This window comes from Castor canadensis, chromosome 4 (genome assembly GCF_047511655.1).
Source record: "Castor canadensis chromosome 4, mCasCan1.hap1v2, whole genome shotgun sequence".
NCBI classification, from domain to species: domain Eukaryota; kingdom Metazoa; phylum Chordata; class Mammalia; order Rodentia; family Castoridae; genus Castor; species Castor canadensis.
Window position 1 is genome coordinate 39,833,338 of NC_133389.1, and position 17,242 is coordinate 39,850,579.

Sequence of the window (17,242 nt, forward strand, 5' to 3'; positions counted from 1 at the left end):
GTCCTATGGTTGAGTGTATAAATAAAGTTGATATATATAAGTAGAATACTACTCAGTAATAAAACGGAATGAAATATTGACACATACAACAAAGACGACTCTCAAAGGCACCATGCTGAATGACCGAAACTAGTCATAAAAGGTTACATGCTTTATGATTCTATTTCTTTTGCATTCTGGAGAGGTCAAAACTACTGTGATGACACATCAATTGCAATCATGGGCTTGGGATGCAGGAAAGATGTGAGTACACCTTGAAAGAGTTTTATGGATGGAACTTTTCTGTATCATGGTTTTGGTGGTAGCTTCACAAATTTATGTACGTGTTAAAACTCAGAACTATATGCCAAAAGTTTTTTAAAGAACAAAATTCCACAAAGATAATGAGAGCAAATAAACAAAACAAGAATTCTTTGAAATATTAATAAAATTGATGAACTTTGAGCAAGACTGGCCAAAAATTAGAACCCAGAAATGACCAATTTTAGGAAATGAAAGAGGGACATCCCTATTGTTTCTATAGAAAACAAAAAAATGTGAAGGGAAATGGTATGAACAAGTTCATGCCAATAAATTTGACAACTTAAAGGAATAGATAAGGTCTTAGAAAGACACAAACTCTCTCCCCTTACATCTTACTGACCAGAAATGAACCATAGGCCGTTCCTAGTTGCCAGGGAGGCAAAGTGAGTATATGGTAAAGGGAAACAATGGCTATGGATTTCCTCACTTGATCAGAATTATTACCAATGGCTGGGCACAGTGTTGCCCTTGCCCACAAATAAAAACAAACAAACAAATAAACAAACAAAAAAACAGGGCATGTTAGAAGGGAGAGGGTTTTATGTAAAAAGCTAACAATGTCTGCCGAGGTTAGGTTTTACATCATTTGCAATCCAAGGACTCCTGGTACACTATACTTATTTGTTAAAATGGAATTTTCAAATAGTGTACCTAATGTTCCAGAAAGAAATACTCTAGAACTAAAACACTGAGAGATCCAAAATAATTATAAGAGAATTAACAAGCATTCTGGGTGGAATCTAATAACATCAAATCTGAAAGTCTGTGCTTTCCTTCCCAAGGGGCAACTTTTATTTCACACTGCCTCCAACTCAGGGCGAATGCCTTCCCTCTTTCTACCTCATTTAAGTGTCCTTGCTGGCATTCTGCTCTTTCTCCACTGTAACACTTCTCCATTGCCTTGTTTTCTTGTCTCGCTATCTCCTTAATAAGATGGTAGTGTTAAAAGAAAGAATCACCAGCTGGAGGTGTGGCTCAAAGTGGGGGTTGTTAATCCTGTCTTCAGAAGAGCGATTTAGTGAGGAAAGCCTCATGGTGGTTTCCACTTACTATTTTTAAAAGAATTAGGAATAACAGAACAGGTAATAGCAGGCAAGCACTTCGTAAAATTTTGAAACATTTTTAGCTTCCTCAAGTATTTTTGTTTGATGTTTTATTATTTTTGTTTTTCATCATTAATTAGATGTAAAAGCGTTTAAAGTAAAACAAAACGAAATGAAATGCCTTGAGCTAGCCTTTAGAAATCACATAGAGGGAAAGGCTGGGAAGAGCAGCCAAGCTGGTTGCTGCAGGCAGTAGCCAAGTGGGATAGTGAAAGGCTGCAGTCTCCCACAGCGAAGACAGAGAGGAGTTAGCTGCAGAGGTTATGAGAAGATGAGCTCTGGTCAGAGTGAAAAGTTCTGCAGTAGCATCAGTTACTCATTCACTTGTTTTCTCATTCACTAATCCAACAGAGGCTGAGGGCACTTTGCAGAGGCACTGAATGGGACAAAATGCTGAAACCTGTGGACCTTGCAATGCTCTGGAAGGCTGTACCTACACTTCTGACCACAAGACCATCAAGGACAGGGCTCTTCTGTGTGGTTTCTGAGGACTGACATGTGACCTAGGCAAAGGCAGCCCACAATTTATTCTCTTATTCAATAAGAATGTACTGAGTTCTATGTGTACCAGTTAGTTAGCACCCTTAGTCTAGGTGGAGATACTGCGGTAAGACAGACAAGGTCTCTGCCTTAATAAACTCAGACAAAACGCAGGTAAATAGATGAGATCACTTCTGGTGCTATGAAGGATGTGGAGACTTCCAGAGGAAAGGCAGTCAGTGAGGCTGAGGCTTCAGGGCCACAAGCCTGAGTTGCCATCCGGCTGGGAAAGTAGGTTCCACAGGGAACCTTGCAGGCCAGTGTTAATTTTTATGCCATATTGAAGGTAACTGGGATCATTGGAGTCCTATAAATAGGAGAATGAAATGGTCCGATTTACATTTTTAAATGATCCCTTCCCCCAGCTGGTTTTTGGTAGAAAATAACAATCATGAAGTCAGGTGACCACACATTCCACAAATTCACTGCAACATCATTGCCAAAGCTCCTAACCTGTTCCATTTTGTTTTCCTGATAGCTAAATAGGTCATAATGAAGTTTCGTAACATAGTCAAAGGTTTGAGCCATATTTTGGTATAACTCTTGTTTTGTACTTAATGAGCTCTTGCCAAGTCACTATTTGTGCCTTACTTATCTCGGCATTGAAATGGACATAATGAAAGTCCTACATCACAGGATTTTTGTGGAAAAAACCTACACTAACACAGGTATAGGGCTTGGTACAATTTAGAAGACTTTCATAAATATTCGCGTTTATTACTTCTTTCAGAAGGTTACTGTGAGGATCAGATGAGATAATGCATGTGAAAACTGTAAAGACGTATCTTAATGGCTGCGTCCTCTTTGTTTTTTTTAAAACGGAACAGAGAGCGCTGAGCTATTCGAGGAGAGGCGCGAGGCCAAGCGCAGCCTCAATGCGGTCATTGTCGTCAGGCCGCCCCTCCCCCGCCCGGAGCGCATCTCCATGGCAATGCGGGGCTTTGCCTCTCTCCGCCTCCCGGGGCCTGCAGACCGGAAGCAGTCCGCACCGGGGGCTTCTGGGAAACCGCTTGTCAGCGGCGTTTCTGCGTCTGCACTGGACAGCAAAGCTGCTGCGGTTCCTGAGCCAAAGGTTTGCGCCGGAGCTGGGGAAGGGGATGAGGAGGAGGGGGTCACTGCGCTAGGGTCTGCGGACTTTTCAGCAAGTGCAGGCGAGAAAGCCTGGAGGGGACCTTTCTCCACTTTCCCGAAGGTGCGGAGGAAAGGCCGGAGATTCAGAGCCCAGCAATTGAGGAGCGGGGAGGGATCGGCGGGAGACTTCCTCGGTTTTAGGCATCCGTGGAGATTTCTTCGTGTGTCCCCCGCAACCCTCCCCTCCCCCTCCCCCACAGGCCGGTTTTGTTCTATTTCGAGGCCCTGCGTCTCGCGGAGAGTTCTGGGAGTCATCTGTGACGGAGGTGGGTGCTGGGCGGGCCTTCCGCGGGGGCTGCTGGGACTTGTAGTCTTGCGGGCCGCGGAAGGACGTACTGTGGCTCCGACGCTCTTGTGTCTTGGGTGGCCTGTGGTCTTGTGCGGCCTGTGGTCTTGTGCTATCCGCACTGGGGTCTGGGAAGAAGGCCCGAGGACATCCTACAGAGGTGGGGAAAAGAGCCCTCCTGGGATCAAGAAACAGCTCAAATACTCGGGCCCTTGGGCCTGCATTCCTTACACGCGTCCCACAGCAGCGTGCAGTGTATCATAAAAGAAAATTTCTATTACACGTAAATGCTCTAACCTTTGATAGGGTACTGTCCTGGCAACATAAATGCTCTAACCTTTGATAGGGTACGGTCCTGGCATAGGATGAATTCAAACTCCGGTCCCGCTACAAAAAAAAAAGGCTGGGAAAACTGAGTCATTAAGTTTAAGAAGACTGGGCAACTGCACGAAGTTAAAGAGTGCCTTTTCTTTATTAGAGTTTGCAGTGATTAATGATTAATGCCTATTATAAATTTAAATGCATTTGCAATGTGATGGATGACTTAATAATATTTGCATGTTACTGTGTTTTTCCAGTATCATGTGATCTGCTACTGAGGAAGTGAACATTTTTCGTACATATTTTAACTTTAAGAAGTTCTTAAGTATCTTTAAAATATTTTTAAACTTTTAAAAAACATAAAGAGAAAAAATTTAAGCAGCTAATAAAAAGTTATGACTGCACAAGGCCCTGGGTTCAATCCACCACCAAAAAATAAAAAATTAAAATTAAAGGCATGGACTTGACCTATGTTTGACAGGGAAAACCAGTCCTAAATTGCAAAAATATGTCCCAGGGTCAAAACATTTACAAAACATTGAGGTCAACTGGTTTTTATTTGGACTCTTTTGATTGTTGAACAGGATTTGTTGACTTTGTAGGTCATAGACCAGCAAGCTTTTTTTGTAAAGAGCCAGCAAATAAATACTAAGTTTGTTATGTCTCAATTGAAACTACTCACTGTGCCAACTCTGCTGTTGCAGCATGAACCATGGAAAAATAAAGTGATTTGTAGACACAGGCATTTAAATTTCATATTTTCACATCATGAAATATTTTTGTTTTCAGTCATTCTTGGAACAAATAGGTGGCAGGATAGATTTGCTGAGGAGCTGTAGTTTGCTAATTCTGGAAGAATTTCAATCGATATAAGTGATTGATTGGAATTTTTAACTCAGTAAAAGAACAACTATCTTAACATTGTAAGTCCAAGTTCTTTGGATATTTGGTCATTTGTATATTTTTTATTTTTTGTGCCTTAGGAATAGTTGTGAATAAAAGGGATATTTTCCTAAGGCTTATATCCTGCCTTGATTCTTGTTCCTTGAAGTATTAATAAATCAGGATGTCTGCTCAGTCAGTGGAAGAAGATTCAATACTTATCATCCCAAATCCAGATGAAGAGGAAAAAATTCTGAGAGTGAAACTGGAGGAGGATCCTGATGGTGAAGAGGGATCAAGTATTACCTGGAACCATCTCCCTGACCCAGAGGTCTTCCGGCAGCGATTCAGGCAGTTTGGATATCAGGATTCACCAGGGCCCCGCGAGGCTGTGAGTCAGCTCCGAGAACTTTGCCGTCTGTGGCTGAGGCCTGAGACGCACACAAAGGAACAAATCTTGGAGCTGGTTGTGCTGGAGCAGTTTATTGCCATCCTACCCAAGGAGTTACAGACTTGGGTTCGAGAGCAACATCCAGAGAATGGAGAGGAGGCAGTGACAGTACTGGAGGATTTAGAGAGTGAACTGGATGACCCTGGACAGACGGTGAGCTTGATTGCATCACTCTCCCTGGGTCAGAAGCACTGACATACCAGTGGGCAAACTGTTGAATTAATTCTTCTCCACTAAGAGTTATGTTTGTGCCTTCTCCCCATTCCCTTGCCACTCTCCAATACTTGTGCTGCTTTGCCATCTAGCTCTTGGCTGTAGTATATATTTTGTGTGGTTTCTTTTATGGGTGTTTAGTATCAAAATTCTCTCAAATGAACTAAAATCTTGTTTCCAGGTTTCTCTCCGTCAGCGGAAACGGGAAGTGCTGGTAGAGGAGATAGTATCTCAAGAAGCAGCTCAGGAATTACCGAGTTCTGAGCTTGATGCTGTGGAGAACCAGCTCAAGTGGGCATCCTGGGAACTCCATTCCCTAAGGCACTGTGGTGAGGACCAAAACTCCATGTGGGAGAACATGGGCCTTTTTCCAGAGCTATTTGCTTGTTCACGTGGTGGTAAATCACTTTTACCCTGAATCTTTAGATGTAGACATATTATAAGATCTCCATTCTTTCCTAATAACAATTTGATTTTTTATTCCTAGATATTGGACATTAAAGTTTTCAGCCTTTTCTTCTCTTTCAACCTCTTTCCTGAAGACCTGCCCATGTTAGGGTAGCATTTGTCTTACTCTGAGCCAGCACTTACTTACAGACCAGATCTCTCTATTTCATATACAGTGTTGCTTATTTGTCATTTGTTTTACATCCTTTTACTTACAGTGTCTTGCCTAAACCTAGTGGTACAGTGAACTCACCTCCAGTCTCTTCTAATCTTTTTGTATGATATATGATATACATATCATTAAAGTCTTTTTACTTTTTTTAGCAATTTGTGTTTTCTTCAATAAACTACCTAGAGTCATTTTTTCCTAAAAAGCTTTATTAAATAAAAATGGTATTTGGGATAATTTCTTTTTTAGCTTCTTAGCTATCATATGTTAGATGCAGAAAAATTAGTCTGGTAATTTAATAATTCTCTCATACCATTTGCTTCCAGTATATTGGCAACTAATGCCATATATGTCTATGTATGCAACCCAGCGTACTCCCAGAAGTGCTAGTTGCATTTTATGAGTTTATAGGAAATTGTGTTTGAGACTACTTTAGGACTCCTTCCTTGAGGTAGTTGGAGATAAAGTTGGTATACCACAGAGTAAGGTGTGGCAAGCTCTCTTCCCATATGAGGAGATGGTGCTTGCAAATCAGAATGGGGATGAGGCAGAAGTCTGCTTACAATCTGTACTTCCACATGTTTCTTGGGATATTCTTCTGTACAGTAAAGTTTGAGAACCACTATGCTCGATCTTTAGAGGTGGCATTTTCTTGGGCAGCAAGTTTCTCCCCTTTCTGAGTTTTAGAAATATTTTCTCCCCTATGTTTAATATCCTTGCTTTAGCAGTATACTCTCTTTCCACATTTGGAAACTTCCATTCCTCTCTGTATCAGTTGTCTCCACTTCACCTTCACACTCAACTTCTCTGTTCAAGTCCTTAGGCCTCACTACCCTCTAATCCTGCGTCTATCTGTCTCTCTCTCCCCCCTCCCTTCTTACTTGACTTATCCCTTGTTAATGACATGCCATTGACCACTTTTTTGAGTGCTGCTGCCCACCTTCTTATCAACTGTGTCCTTAAGCTTGAAGTTTCAGGAAAACTATTAAATGAGACTTGCCCTTATTTCTGCTTGCAGATGGGTGATGGTGTCTCCTGTCTCCATGTTAGTAATTCAGGGTTTTCTTTCACAAGACACATATCAATGAGGTTTAGAAGTAACAATTTTTATAAGAACCATGATAAATACCAAATTAGGGCAAGTTTTCATACAGGAAACTTTTTCATTTTTTAAGGGTATATTGAATTTTTAAGTGTCACGTTTTAGTTAACACAGGATGCTCTCAATTTATCTTAATTGAGATAAATTGAGTCTCAATACCAGGACTCCTGTGTTCTGTTTTTAGTCTAATCTTGGTTGTGACCTACCTTGACTTGCTCATTTCTGAAATAGTTACTTTCTGACAGGTTTCTTATTACTTATACCTTTGCATTTTGATGTACTTTTCTCAAAGCAAAAGAACATTATAATGATTTCCATTTTTTCTTAACAATTTCTTTCAGGCTTAGCTGTACCACTTTGACCATCTCCCTAACTGTCTTAGAATCTACCATTTATAACTCTCTTGCCTATGTTCCATGTAGACATAATCTTTTATGTCATGTTACTGTGCCCTTAACTTATTAACCTCATAATCAGCCATTTCATTTTCGCCTTTTGAGAGTAGGCAACCTAATGCTAGTTTTTATGCTGCTGTTTATAGATGTGCACAAGCCTTTTACTTTTAGTTCATTTTTAAATTTGTTTTCTTCAAGTTCTGTTCTCCCCAAATTGGAATTAAGTGATATTTACATTTTCTATTTCAGATGATGATGCTAGGATTGAAAATGGAGCACTAGCTCCAAAACAGGAAATTCCTTCAGCAGTAGAATCTCATGAAGTTCCTGGCGCTCTTAATATAGGTGTTCCTCAAATTTTTAAATATGGAGAAACCTGTTTCCCCAAGGGGAGGTTTGAAAGAAAGAGAAATCCCTCTCGAAAGAAACAACATATATGTGATGAATGTGGAAAACACTTCAGTCAAGGCTCCGCCCTTATTCTTCATCAAAGAATCCACAGTGGGGAGAAACCTTATGGATGTGTTGAATGTGGAAAAGCATTCAGCAGAAGTTCCATCCTTGTGCAACACCAGAGAGTCCATACTGGAGAAAAACCTTACAAGTGTCTTGAATGTGGGAAAGCCTTTAGCCAGAATTCTGGGCTTATTAATCATCAGAGAATCCATACTGGGGAGAAACCTTATGAATGTGTTCAGTGTGGGAAATCCTATAGTCAAAGCTCAAATCTTTTTAGACATCAGAGAAGACATAATGCAGAAAAACTTCTGAATGTTGTGAAAGTTTAAAAAATTACAAAAAAAAAAAAAATCAGCACTCAGGTCTTTTTTCTTCAGAAATGAAGGTAAAATTGAAAAACATGAAGTGATACATAGTAGTTTTTTCCCTACTGACTGTCAGAAAATCCACTGGGAAATAAAAAAAAATCTTCACTTACCATTATTATTTTATCTTGAAAGAAATGGTGTTAAACCTGCCTAGAAACTGAAAATTTAAACTTAATTCAGGTGTTAATGCCTAGATTTTCCATGTGATGTTTATACGCTCTTATTTTTTTCCCCAAATAATGAACTACCTAATTCCTTGTCCCTTTCCTAAAGGTTTCCTTTTTTTAGATAAATATTTTATTTCTGTATTGATCATTGAAATGTTTGTAAGGATACATTCCTTTCTACTTTAAAAGGCAACACAGGAATTACAAAGTCTGAAAAACATCTTCAGCCATTTAAAACCATCTTTCAAAAATTTACCTTCTGTTTCCTTTTACATAATTCGAGTGTATGTTTGAGAATATAGTAGATAAAGGATGACTAAAAGCTTCAAATTGAGCCTTAAGATCTCAAGAAGTGATGGTGACAACACTTCAAAAAGTGAATGGGACATCAGGATTGGGGAAGATTTAAGCATTGAAGTATATCAGTGTCTCTTAAGTGTAGGCATCCTGCAGGAAAACTAAAAAACTGCCCTTTAATAAATGTTTTCCCATTTGTTATTAAAAAGTGGACAGTCCAAACAATACCTGTAAAACTACAAAGATAAAAATAACACTAAGGAGTTTGTAGTGAATGACAGTATTGAAAGATAAAATGTAAACATAAGGTGATCTGTCTTGGCTTTTAGAAAAAGCCTGCAGATTTGATCATCATTTTGCCTTCATCCTTGTTAAGAGCAGAAAATTCCCTTACAGGCAGGCAATAAGTACCCGGTTTGCTGTTTATTTCTTTGGTACAAAAGGATTGAACATCAGGCTAAAACAGCCATGCATTTATTATTAAACGTTTTCTACCGACAAGGCACTGTGCTAGGTACTGTAATACTACCATAAGTAGGTAGGTATTTCTTCCACTGTAAGTCATAGGGGGTTTGGTACAAAGCTTTTCCATGTAGTTAGCCTCTTTCCCCATCAGTATTCACAGGGGAGGTTACCTCTGAGATTCCCAGAGCTGTAGTTCTCTTACCAGGGTGTTGTTTTGGAAAGAAAGGAGGATTCGGCTCAAAGAGCTAGCCAGCTCTCCAGCATTCTTCAGAGGTGAGTCCAAGATACACAGTTTGGAGGTTTATGAATCTTATTTTTTAAAATAATCTAGTAGCTTTGAGATTGTATTTAACATGTTAAGTTGAATGGACTGTTCTGCTTTAAAAATAAACAACTAGGCTATTAACTAGTTAATGAACTATCAGAATTGATTGGAATTTGTTTTTTAATTTTCAGTCTTAACAAGTTTTTACAAATGTATTAAAGTAATACATTGTAGTAGTAGGATTATATACTCCTTGGCTAAGAATCCCAAGTACTGTGGTTCTACTGTTTAGTGGAAAACTCTGGAAGTTAAAACATGGAATATGAGAAAAGGATTTTTTATGATGGTTATCATTGTCTGCAAGATGATCCATGCAAATACAGACATTTCATAGTTCCAGAGATTTGGGTTATATCTAGTGCTTGGATCAAATTTTAAAGGGGAAGGCGAGATTTGCATGAGTCTGTTAAAAAGCAGAGTAAATGCAAGGTCAGCTGGTGGAGAGTGAGGCAGAATGGAGCTTGTTTATAGATTTTCTGATAAAATAAGAAATGTGCTTTATAGAAGTAAGATTTATTGAAGTATAAATATGTAGTAATGATATGTATTTTAAGTTATACCAGAAAATTAGGGACTTTTTGTTTGGTCTTTTTCTCTGTGGCTGAGAGGAAACAAGTCAATAAAGCTATAAACTCCTCTGTCCTAAGATAAAATGATCTCGAGTTGATTGATTTATTTATAACTGACTTTTTTCCAAGTAGGTTTTGAGTTGGCAGATTTGGAAGACTGCTGGGATGGTGGAATTGTTGTATCAGAGTAGGTAAGACGGGAGTGACCTCTCAGGCTGGAAACTCCTGAGGTAGATTTGTCATATATGCCAAAGATGTGTTTGGTAATGTTTGAGCACAGAAACAGTAGCATTAGAATTGGCAAATGTGTTTTTGTTTTGCCAGGTCTGATAACCTGTGCATCAGTCAGAAAGGACTCTGATGCTAAGGCAAGGCTTTGGGGGAAAGGGGGACTGGAGCAAAATAAAACCCAAAAGATTGGATGGTGGTACAGAGAGAAAGGGAATGATGGGATGTGTACTCACCATCCCCAGTTAGGCTTAAGTCCCTGTTAGACAAATTGATTTAAAATAACTTTACAGTGATTTATGGTTTGTTTCATCCAGACATTCATTGATACCCACACAGATAATCATTATTTTGGAGGATTGTCCAGCCTCCAGTGAAGTGGTGATGTGGAAACTGCTAAGCAGTGACCTAAATAGGACATCTGGTTAGCAAATGAGCAGTTGCTTTAGTGCATACAGACTGCCGATGACTTATCTAATAGCCACTGAGTATTTGCTGGTTGCTGTTAAATTTTCTACTGATTTTCTTGGAAGTTAAGCTATTCATATCCATATTCTCACTCAGTTGACATTTGATCATTTAGCAGTGTCCTACATTTGTGTAAGCTAAGGGGAAGGTTACATGTATTGAAATAATAGGCATGCTAAGAATTGGATTAGACACTATACCTATCTCACCTATATTTGTAGAATAGGAAAGCAAGATTCAGAGTTCTTGCTTGCATGTGGCCAATTAGAACTAAAACTCAAATCTAGTTCTGTGGACTCCCAGGACATATTTTTTCACTATGTCATGAGTAATGGCTGTTAAATTTTGATTGACAAATGAAAGCTATTACACATGCTCATTTGAATTTTTCACAGTACAGAAATATAAAACGAAAAAGGACATTTCCAAGACGTTGTGGTAATTTGTTTTTCTTCCAGATTTGGGCATGTACATATTTAGGCAAAAATCTGTTAATAGCTGAGACTTGGGGTTGCTATTTAACAGGTACCGACTGAAGTGCTTTACCATGGGTTAACTGTTAATCCTTAGCAACCTTAAGAGGTAGGTATATATCCCCATTGTACACACACTGTACTGAGATGCCTCCCCTCACCCACATTGATGAAAACATTTTCATACCTGCATACTATTTCATTGCATGAATATACTCTTAAATTCATTTAACCAGTCTCATATTGATGGATTATTAGGGTCTTTATAGATACAGATTAACATCCCCGTATATATGTTTTGCTGTCTGTGGGTATTTCTATAATATAAATAGCTATAAATGGGTTTATTGGGTCAGAGAATGCACATTTGACATTTTTGGGAAATACCATAAACGTACCATTTTACAACTCCCATCAATGGGAAGAATGCCTGTTTGTGTACACTCGTACCAACGCTGCATACTTAAAATTTTTTGGCCATCTGATAGGCAGAATGTCTTGTCTTTTCATTGTTCTTTTCTTTGATTGTTAATGAGAAGGAACATCTTTTCATATGTTAACTATTTTTATGTTGTGTTGCGAATTGATTTTGCCCATTTTTCTTAATTTTGATAGTAAAAATAACTACCTTTTCATTATACAAGACTTAAATGATAACACAAATCTAAGAGCCAAGAGACCATTTTTCTCCAGGGCTTCCAGTAACATCCTGCTTTCCACAGTTTAGTATACATCCTTCTAGTACCCTCCATACATTTCCATATGAATATACATAAACATATAAACACTATTTTTGCATAAATAGGATTATATATAGGTGTTGATTTTTAATTTTTTTTGCCTTACAGATATTGAGGACTTTAAATTTCTTCAGTGGTTGAATGGGATTGAGTACTATGAAAATATCATTTTATTCCTCCCTTTTTTTTTTTCTCCTGCTAGTACATTGCCAAAGTAAACATCTTACTCAGATGTCTTTGTGCATTTGTGAGACTGTTTTAGGCTGGTATCTGTAAAGTGGATTGTTGAGTTGAAAGACTTGCTGTCTGACAGACTCACTTTAGCCTTCTTAGAGACTCCCGTAACTTCTGTATTTTCAACAACTGTGTGGAAAGTGCTAATTACCCTGCATAGCTTTACACTTGATAGTCTTTATCTGTTGGGTAAAAGAGAAAAAAAAGAAACACCTTCCTTATTTTGCATTTTCCTAATAGTGAAGTTGGGGTTACTTTCATGTTTATTGGTCATTTACAGTTTTATAATGGATTGTTTGTATCTTCTACCTGCTTTTCTGTGTGGATATCTGTTTTTGTTTATTCAGCATTTCTTCCTCCATCTTCTGATAACAGAACCCTTATTTATTGTGATGAACCCATTCCATGTGGCTTAGGCGAGCACATGACCAGGCCTGGCCTCCTGAATACAACAGCTCCCTAGCCACAACAATTAAAAGAATGGGCATAGAATTTAAACCAGGCTAAGGAGAGCCCTCAACAGAACTGCTGGAACTACTGGAAAAGCAACTCTGTGGAGGCCCCAGGAATCAGAGCCTACATAAACCTGAATTTATTTGTACCATGTCAAGAAAGTATCTGAGGAGAAACTTAGAGGCTAACAGAAGTGGGAAGAGAACAACGTTCTGATGTCATTTTTCTGGAGGCCCTAGATCCAGCTGTGCCTAAAGCCTGCCCTACCTCTGGACTTTAAAGTTTGAGAGCCAATAAAATTCCTTTCTTGTTTAAGATAATTGGATTTGGTTTCTGTCCTGATTAATACAGGTTATTTGTATTTTCTTACTGATTTGTAGAAAACCTTTGTAATTTTAAATTCTAGACTTCATGCATTATATAAGTTAATAAAATTAGCATGGCCTTCCATGATTTGACCTCTTGTCAACCTCTGACATTTGTTACTTCACTCCCTACTTTACTCCCCACACCATTCACATGTACATTACATTTCAACAATAACAATGTTGACGTTGAAGATGTTTGAAGGACTTTTCGTACAGTTGCCTCTGGCAGTTCACTTAACCATCCTTTCTCCAGATTCATTAGTCTGGTACTCTCCTTACACTACTGAGTCTGTTGTACCCACCTAGTGGTATCTCCTGTGTATGGCTTTTGGAGAGCCTCGTGACCTCCATCTCCCCAGTATGATTCTTTGTGGTCCTTATCTTCTTCTCAGTCCTCCAGTTTTGAAGTGGCTCATTCCCAATCCCTGATTATATACATGTGGGTCTATAGAGAGCATCAGAATGTTAGGATGTGGACTCATGGGTGACTTGGGTGATTATTATTTCTAAATGTGTCCTACTACGTTGCCTTCATAAGAAAATATGTAAAGAAGCATCGTAAGAATTTAAAGAATTAGGTGGAGACTTATTCAACTGTATTATCATCATCTTGTCACTCCTTTGCCCCAAACTTTAATAGTCTCCCATTTCATTCAAAAGAGAAGTCATAATTTTACCAGGCTTTGCCTGCCACCCTTTTCTCAGTGAGTCCTCTCCCACCCCCACCAATCTATCTAAGTTACATTTTCTCTCTTCAGTATATTCAGGTGGAGTGGCTCAAGTGGCAGAGAGCCTACCTAGTAAGCATGAGGCCCTGAGTTCAAACCCCAGTACTGCCAAAAAAAAAACCCCAAAAAAACAAAACTTTCTTAGAAATCAAAAAGCATATACTTAGAAAACAGAAAACAACCAAAGTGTCCATATGACAACTTGTTAATCTTACGCCTTTCTTCTTCCCTTTTAACTTAAACAGTGCTTCTGCTCAAGGCTAACCTCACCACTAGATCCAAGTCCTCTCACCTACTAAAAAATACACTCCTATAATCCTCACCTGTCTTACATTATCACTTTTTCTGATTGTCATACAAATATGCTGTATTATAACAAAAAGCATTTTCAGGACAAAATGGTGTTACAAAGAGTAGCTCTAACCTGCCTGAACAACAATAACAAAAAATTAGACAAAATACATTAGAGGCAAAAGATGGGAAGGACAAGATCTCCAAGAGACAGGAAACAAATGAGGTAAACTTGAATTGCCCCAGTTTACTACCTGAAGAGAGCTTCCAGGCTACAGCTCAGGAGGAGAGAGGAGCTCGGGCAAAGCTCAGCAGTGGAAAGATGAAGCAGGCAGTCCTGAGAGGCCAATGTGGCTTATCTTTTGCAAGGCAGTGTACAGAGGAGATAACTGCACAGAAAGAGTACACAGAATTCTGCAAAGGGTCTTGAGTATTTAGTTGAATTAGGAGCACAGGGGGAAAAAATCCAAAAGAATTAAAGGAGAAATCATAGGCTCACAAAGGGTCAGAGTAGAAAACTTCATAATCCACAGGGTATCAGAGCAGTGGTTCTCAAACAACAGCAACTTTATCCCCCACCTCAGGAGACATTTGTCAATGGAGACATTTTTGTCAGACCAGGGGAATTGAGCATTACTGGTGTTTACTAGATAGAGGCCAGAGATACTGCTAAACCTCCTACAATGCACAGCAATGCATTAGCCAGTCCCAAATGGCTATAGTGCTGAGACTAAGAAACCCTGGGTTATGGTGCTAAGGTGGGTCTTGCCTCTTAAATAGGGAAAAATGAGCCCTAGACTACATACTGCCTGAAATAAACTTTAAAATAAGACCTGAGAGGATAAAGTCAGTATATTAAATACATCCCAGTACAATGGTTTTATATATATATATATATATATATATATATATATATAGTATATATATACAAAATATGTATAAATACATATACTGGATTTTGAAATATTCAGTACCCAAGACACAATAACAAGGTCTGGCAGTCAATCAAAAGTCATATACCAATAATGAACAAGTGAAACCTGAAAAACACACTATTACTTACTTTAGTATCCCTGAAAGCAAACTACTTTGGCATAAATCCAACAAAATATGTACAAGATCTATATGAGGTAAACCATAAAACTCTGATGAAAGAAATCAAAGAACTGAACAAATGGAAAGATATTCCATGAACATAAGAAAATATTGTCAAGAGTTCTTCTCAACTTGTTCTATAGATTCAATGCAATCCCAATCAAAATCAAAACATTTCATAAATATTGAAAAATGAGTCTAAAGTTTATATGGAGTGTCAAAAGACCCAGAATAGCTAATACTGAACATAGCTGAAAGACTAGCACTGCCCAACTTCAAGATTTACTATAAAGCTGTAATAGTCAATGTGGCTTTTTGAAAATAGACAAATATGCTCACAAAACAGAACAGAAATCTCATAGGCCCACAGAAATGCAGTCAACTGGGGATGGCAGAGTGGCTTAAGTGGTAGAGCCGCTGGCCTAGCAAGCATGAGGCCCTGAGTTCAAACCCCAGTACTGAAAAAAATGTTGTCAACTGATCTTTGACAAAAGTACATTGGTAAGACAATAGAGAAAACATAGTCTTCAAAAAGAAGTGCTGGAACAAATAGATATACACATGCAAAATAATAATAATAATCAAGACCCAAAAAATCTTATTACCCTTTACAGAAAGTAACTCAAAATGGATCATAGAGCTAAATGTAAAATGCAAAACTATAAAAATCCCTAGAAAATAACAGAAAATACAGATGATCTAGGATTGGCAATGACTTTTTAGATATGAAAACAAAGGAATGACTCATGAAGGAAATAATTGATCTGGCTGACCCTCATTAAAATTTAAAAAGAACTTTCTTTATGAAAGAATAAAAAGAGAAGCCACAACTTGGGAGGAAACATTTCAAAAGGCATATCTGATAAAGTACTGTTATTCAAAATATACAATAAACTCTTAAAACTGAACAATAAGGAGGGTATGGTGATGTACTTAGAAGCAGGGACATGGGGATCAAGAGCTTGAGGCCAGTTTGGGCAAAAGTTTGAGAGACCGTATCTCAAAAATGAAATGAAACAAACACCCAAAAGGGTTGTGAGCTTAGCTCAAGTGGGAAAGGGCTTGCCTAGCAAGCACAAGGTCCTGGGTTCAAACTCCAGTACTGAATAAGTAAAAGCCTGAGCAATAAAAAAACTTATAAAAAATGGATCAAAGAGCCTAAAAGACACTTCACCAAAGAAAACATACAGAGAACAATAAGCTCTGGAAAAGATGCCCCACATGATATGTTATCAGGGAAATGCAAATTATAACAAGAATGAGAGCACCACACAGGCATTAGAATGGCCAGAATCTGAAACATTGATATCAATTGCTGACAGGGATGTGGAACAACAAGTTCTTTCCATTGGTGGTACGAATACAAACCAATATAGCTATTATGGAAGATAATTTAGAAGTTTCTTACAAAACTAAATATACTCTTACCATATGATTAAGAAATTTTACCCCTTGGTATTTTTCTCAAAGGAGTTGAAAACTTAGTCCACACAAAACCTACACACAGATGTTAGAGCGAGCTTTATTTATAATTGCCTAAACTTGGAAGCCATTAAAATGTCCTTCAGCGGGTGAATGGATAAACTGTGGTAATTCCATCCACTGGAATATCCAGTGCTAAAAACAAATGAGCCACCAAGCCATGAAAAGGCAGAGATAAAACTCACGTGCATATTATTAAGTGAAAGAAGTCAGTCCAATTATATGACAATCTCCAAAAGGCAAACATATGGAGACAACTAAAAGATCAGTGAATTACAAAGGTGACAAGGTGAATAGGGGTTCACAAAGATTTTTTAAGACAGTAAAACTATTCTGTATGACACTATAAAGGTAGATATACATCTTTATAAATTTGCTCAAACCCATGGAATGAGTAGCATTGACACTGAACCCTAATGTAAAATATGACTTTGAACGGTACTGATGTGTCAGTGTAGGTCGATCAATTATAACACATACATCACCATGATAGGGGATATTTATGAGGGAGGGTGTGCAGATACAGGGATATGAGAAATTTCTGTATCTTCTGCTGACTTTTACTGTAAATCCCAAACTGCTCTTAAAAATAGTCTATTAAACAATAATAACAATTGATGAGATGTAGCTAGCATAATACTTAGAGGAAAATTTATAACAATACCATCCCTATCAGGAAAAAAATTTCT

The 17,242-nt window shown here is 38.2% G+C and overlaps 1 protein-coding gene across 3 annotated transcripts; it reads left to right on the forward strand.

The window, feature by feature from the left end:
• The first annotated feature begins 2,867 nt into the window (after window positions 1-2,867).
• Znf24 (zinc finger protein 24) lies at window positions 2,868-13,047 on the forward strand. 3 transcript variants are annotated; one of them, XM_020183009.2, is made up of 4 exons: window positions 2,868-3,018; window positions 4,668-5,170; window positions 5,412-5,559; window positions 7,593-13,047. In XM_020183009.2, exons 2-4 carry the CDS (start codon window positions 4,751-4,753, stop codon window positions 8,129-8,131), a joined length of 1,107 nt encoding a protein of 368 aa, XP_020038598.1. In that variant the 5' UTR covers window positions 2,868-3,018; window positions 4,668-4,750; the 3' UTR covers window positions 8,132-13,047. The 3 variants fall into 3 exon arrangements, with proteins under 3 accessions (XP_020038598.1, XP_073926106.1, XP_073926105.1); XM_074070005.1 differs by having other exon boundaries at window positions 2,909-3,018; window positions 4,736-5,170; XM_074070004.1 differs by lacking the exon at window positions 2,868-3,018 and adding an exon at window positions 3,035-3,343.
• The last annotated feature ends 4,195 nt before the right edge of the window (window positions 13,048-17,242 follow it).

Bases quoted from the DNA above. Each gene is read 5' to 3' on its own strand.
- Znf24 (XM_020183009.2), top strand. From the start codon at position 4,751: ATGTCTGCTCAGTCAGTGGAAGAAGATTCAATACTTATCATCCCAAAT. The intron at 5,171-5,411 runs GTGAGCTTGATT...TCTTGTTTCCAG, and splicing joins TGGATGACCCTGGACAGACG to GTTTCTCTCCGTCAGCGGAA. The intron at 5,560-7,592 runs GTGAGGACCAAA...TTTCTATTTCAG, and splicing joins CCATTCCCTAAGGCACTGTG to ATGATGATGCTAGGATTGAA.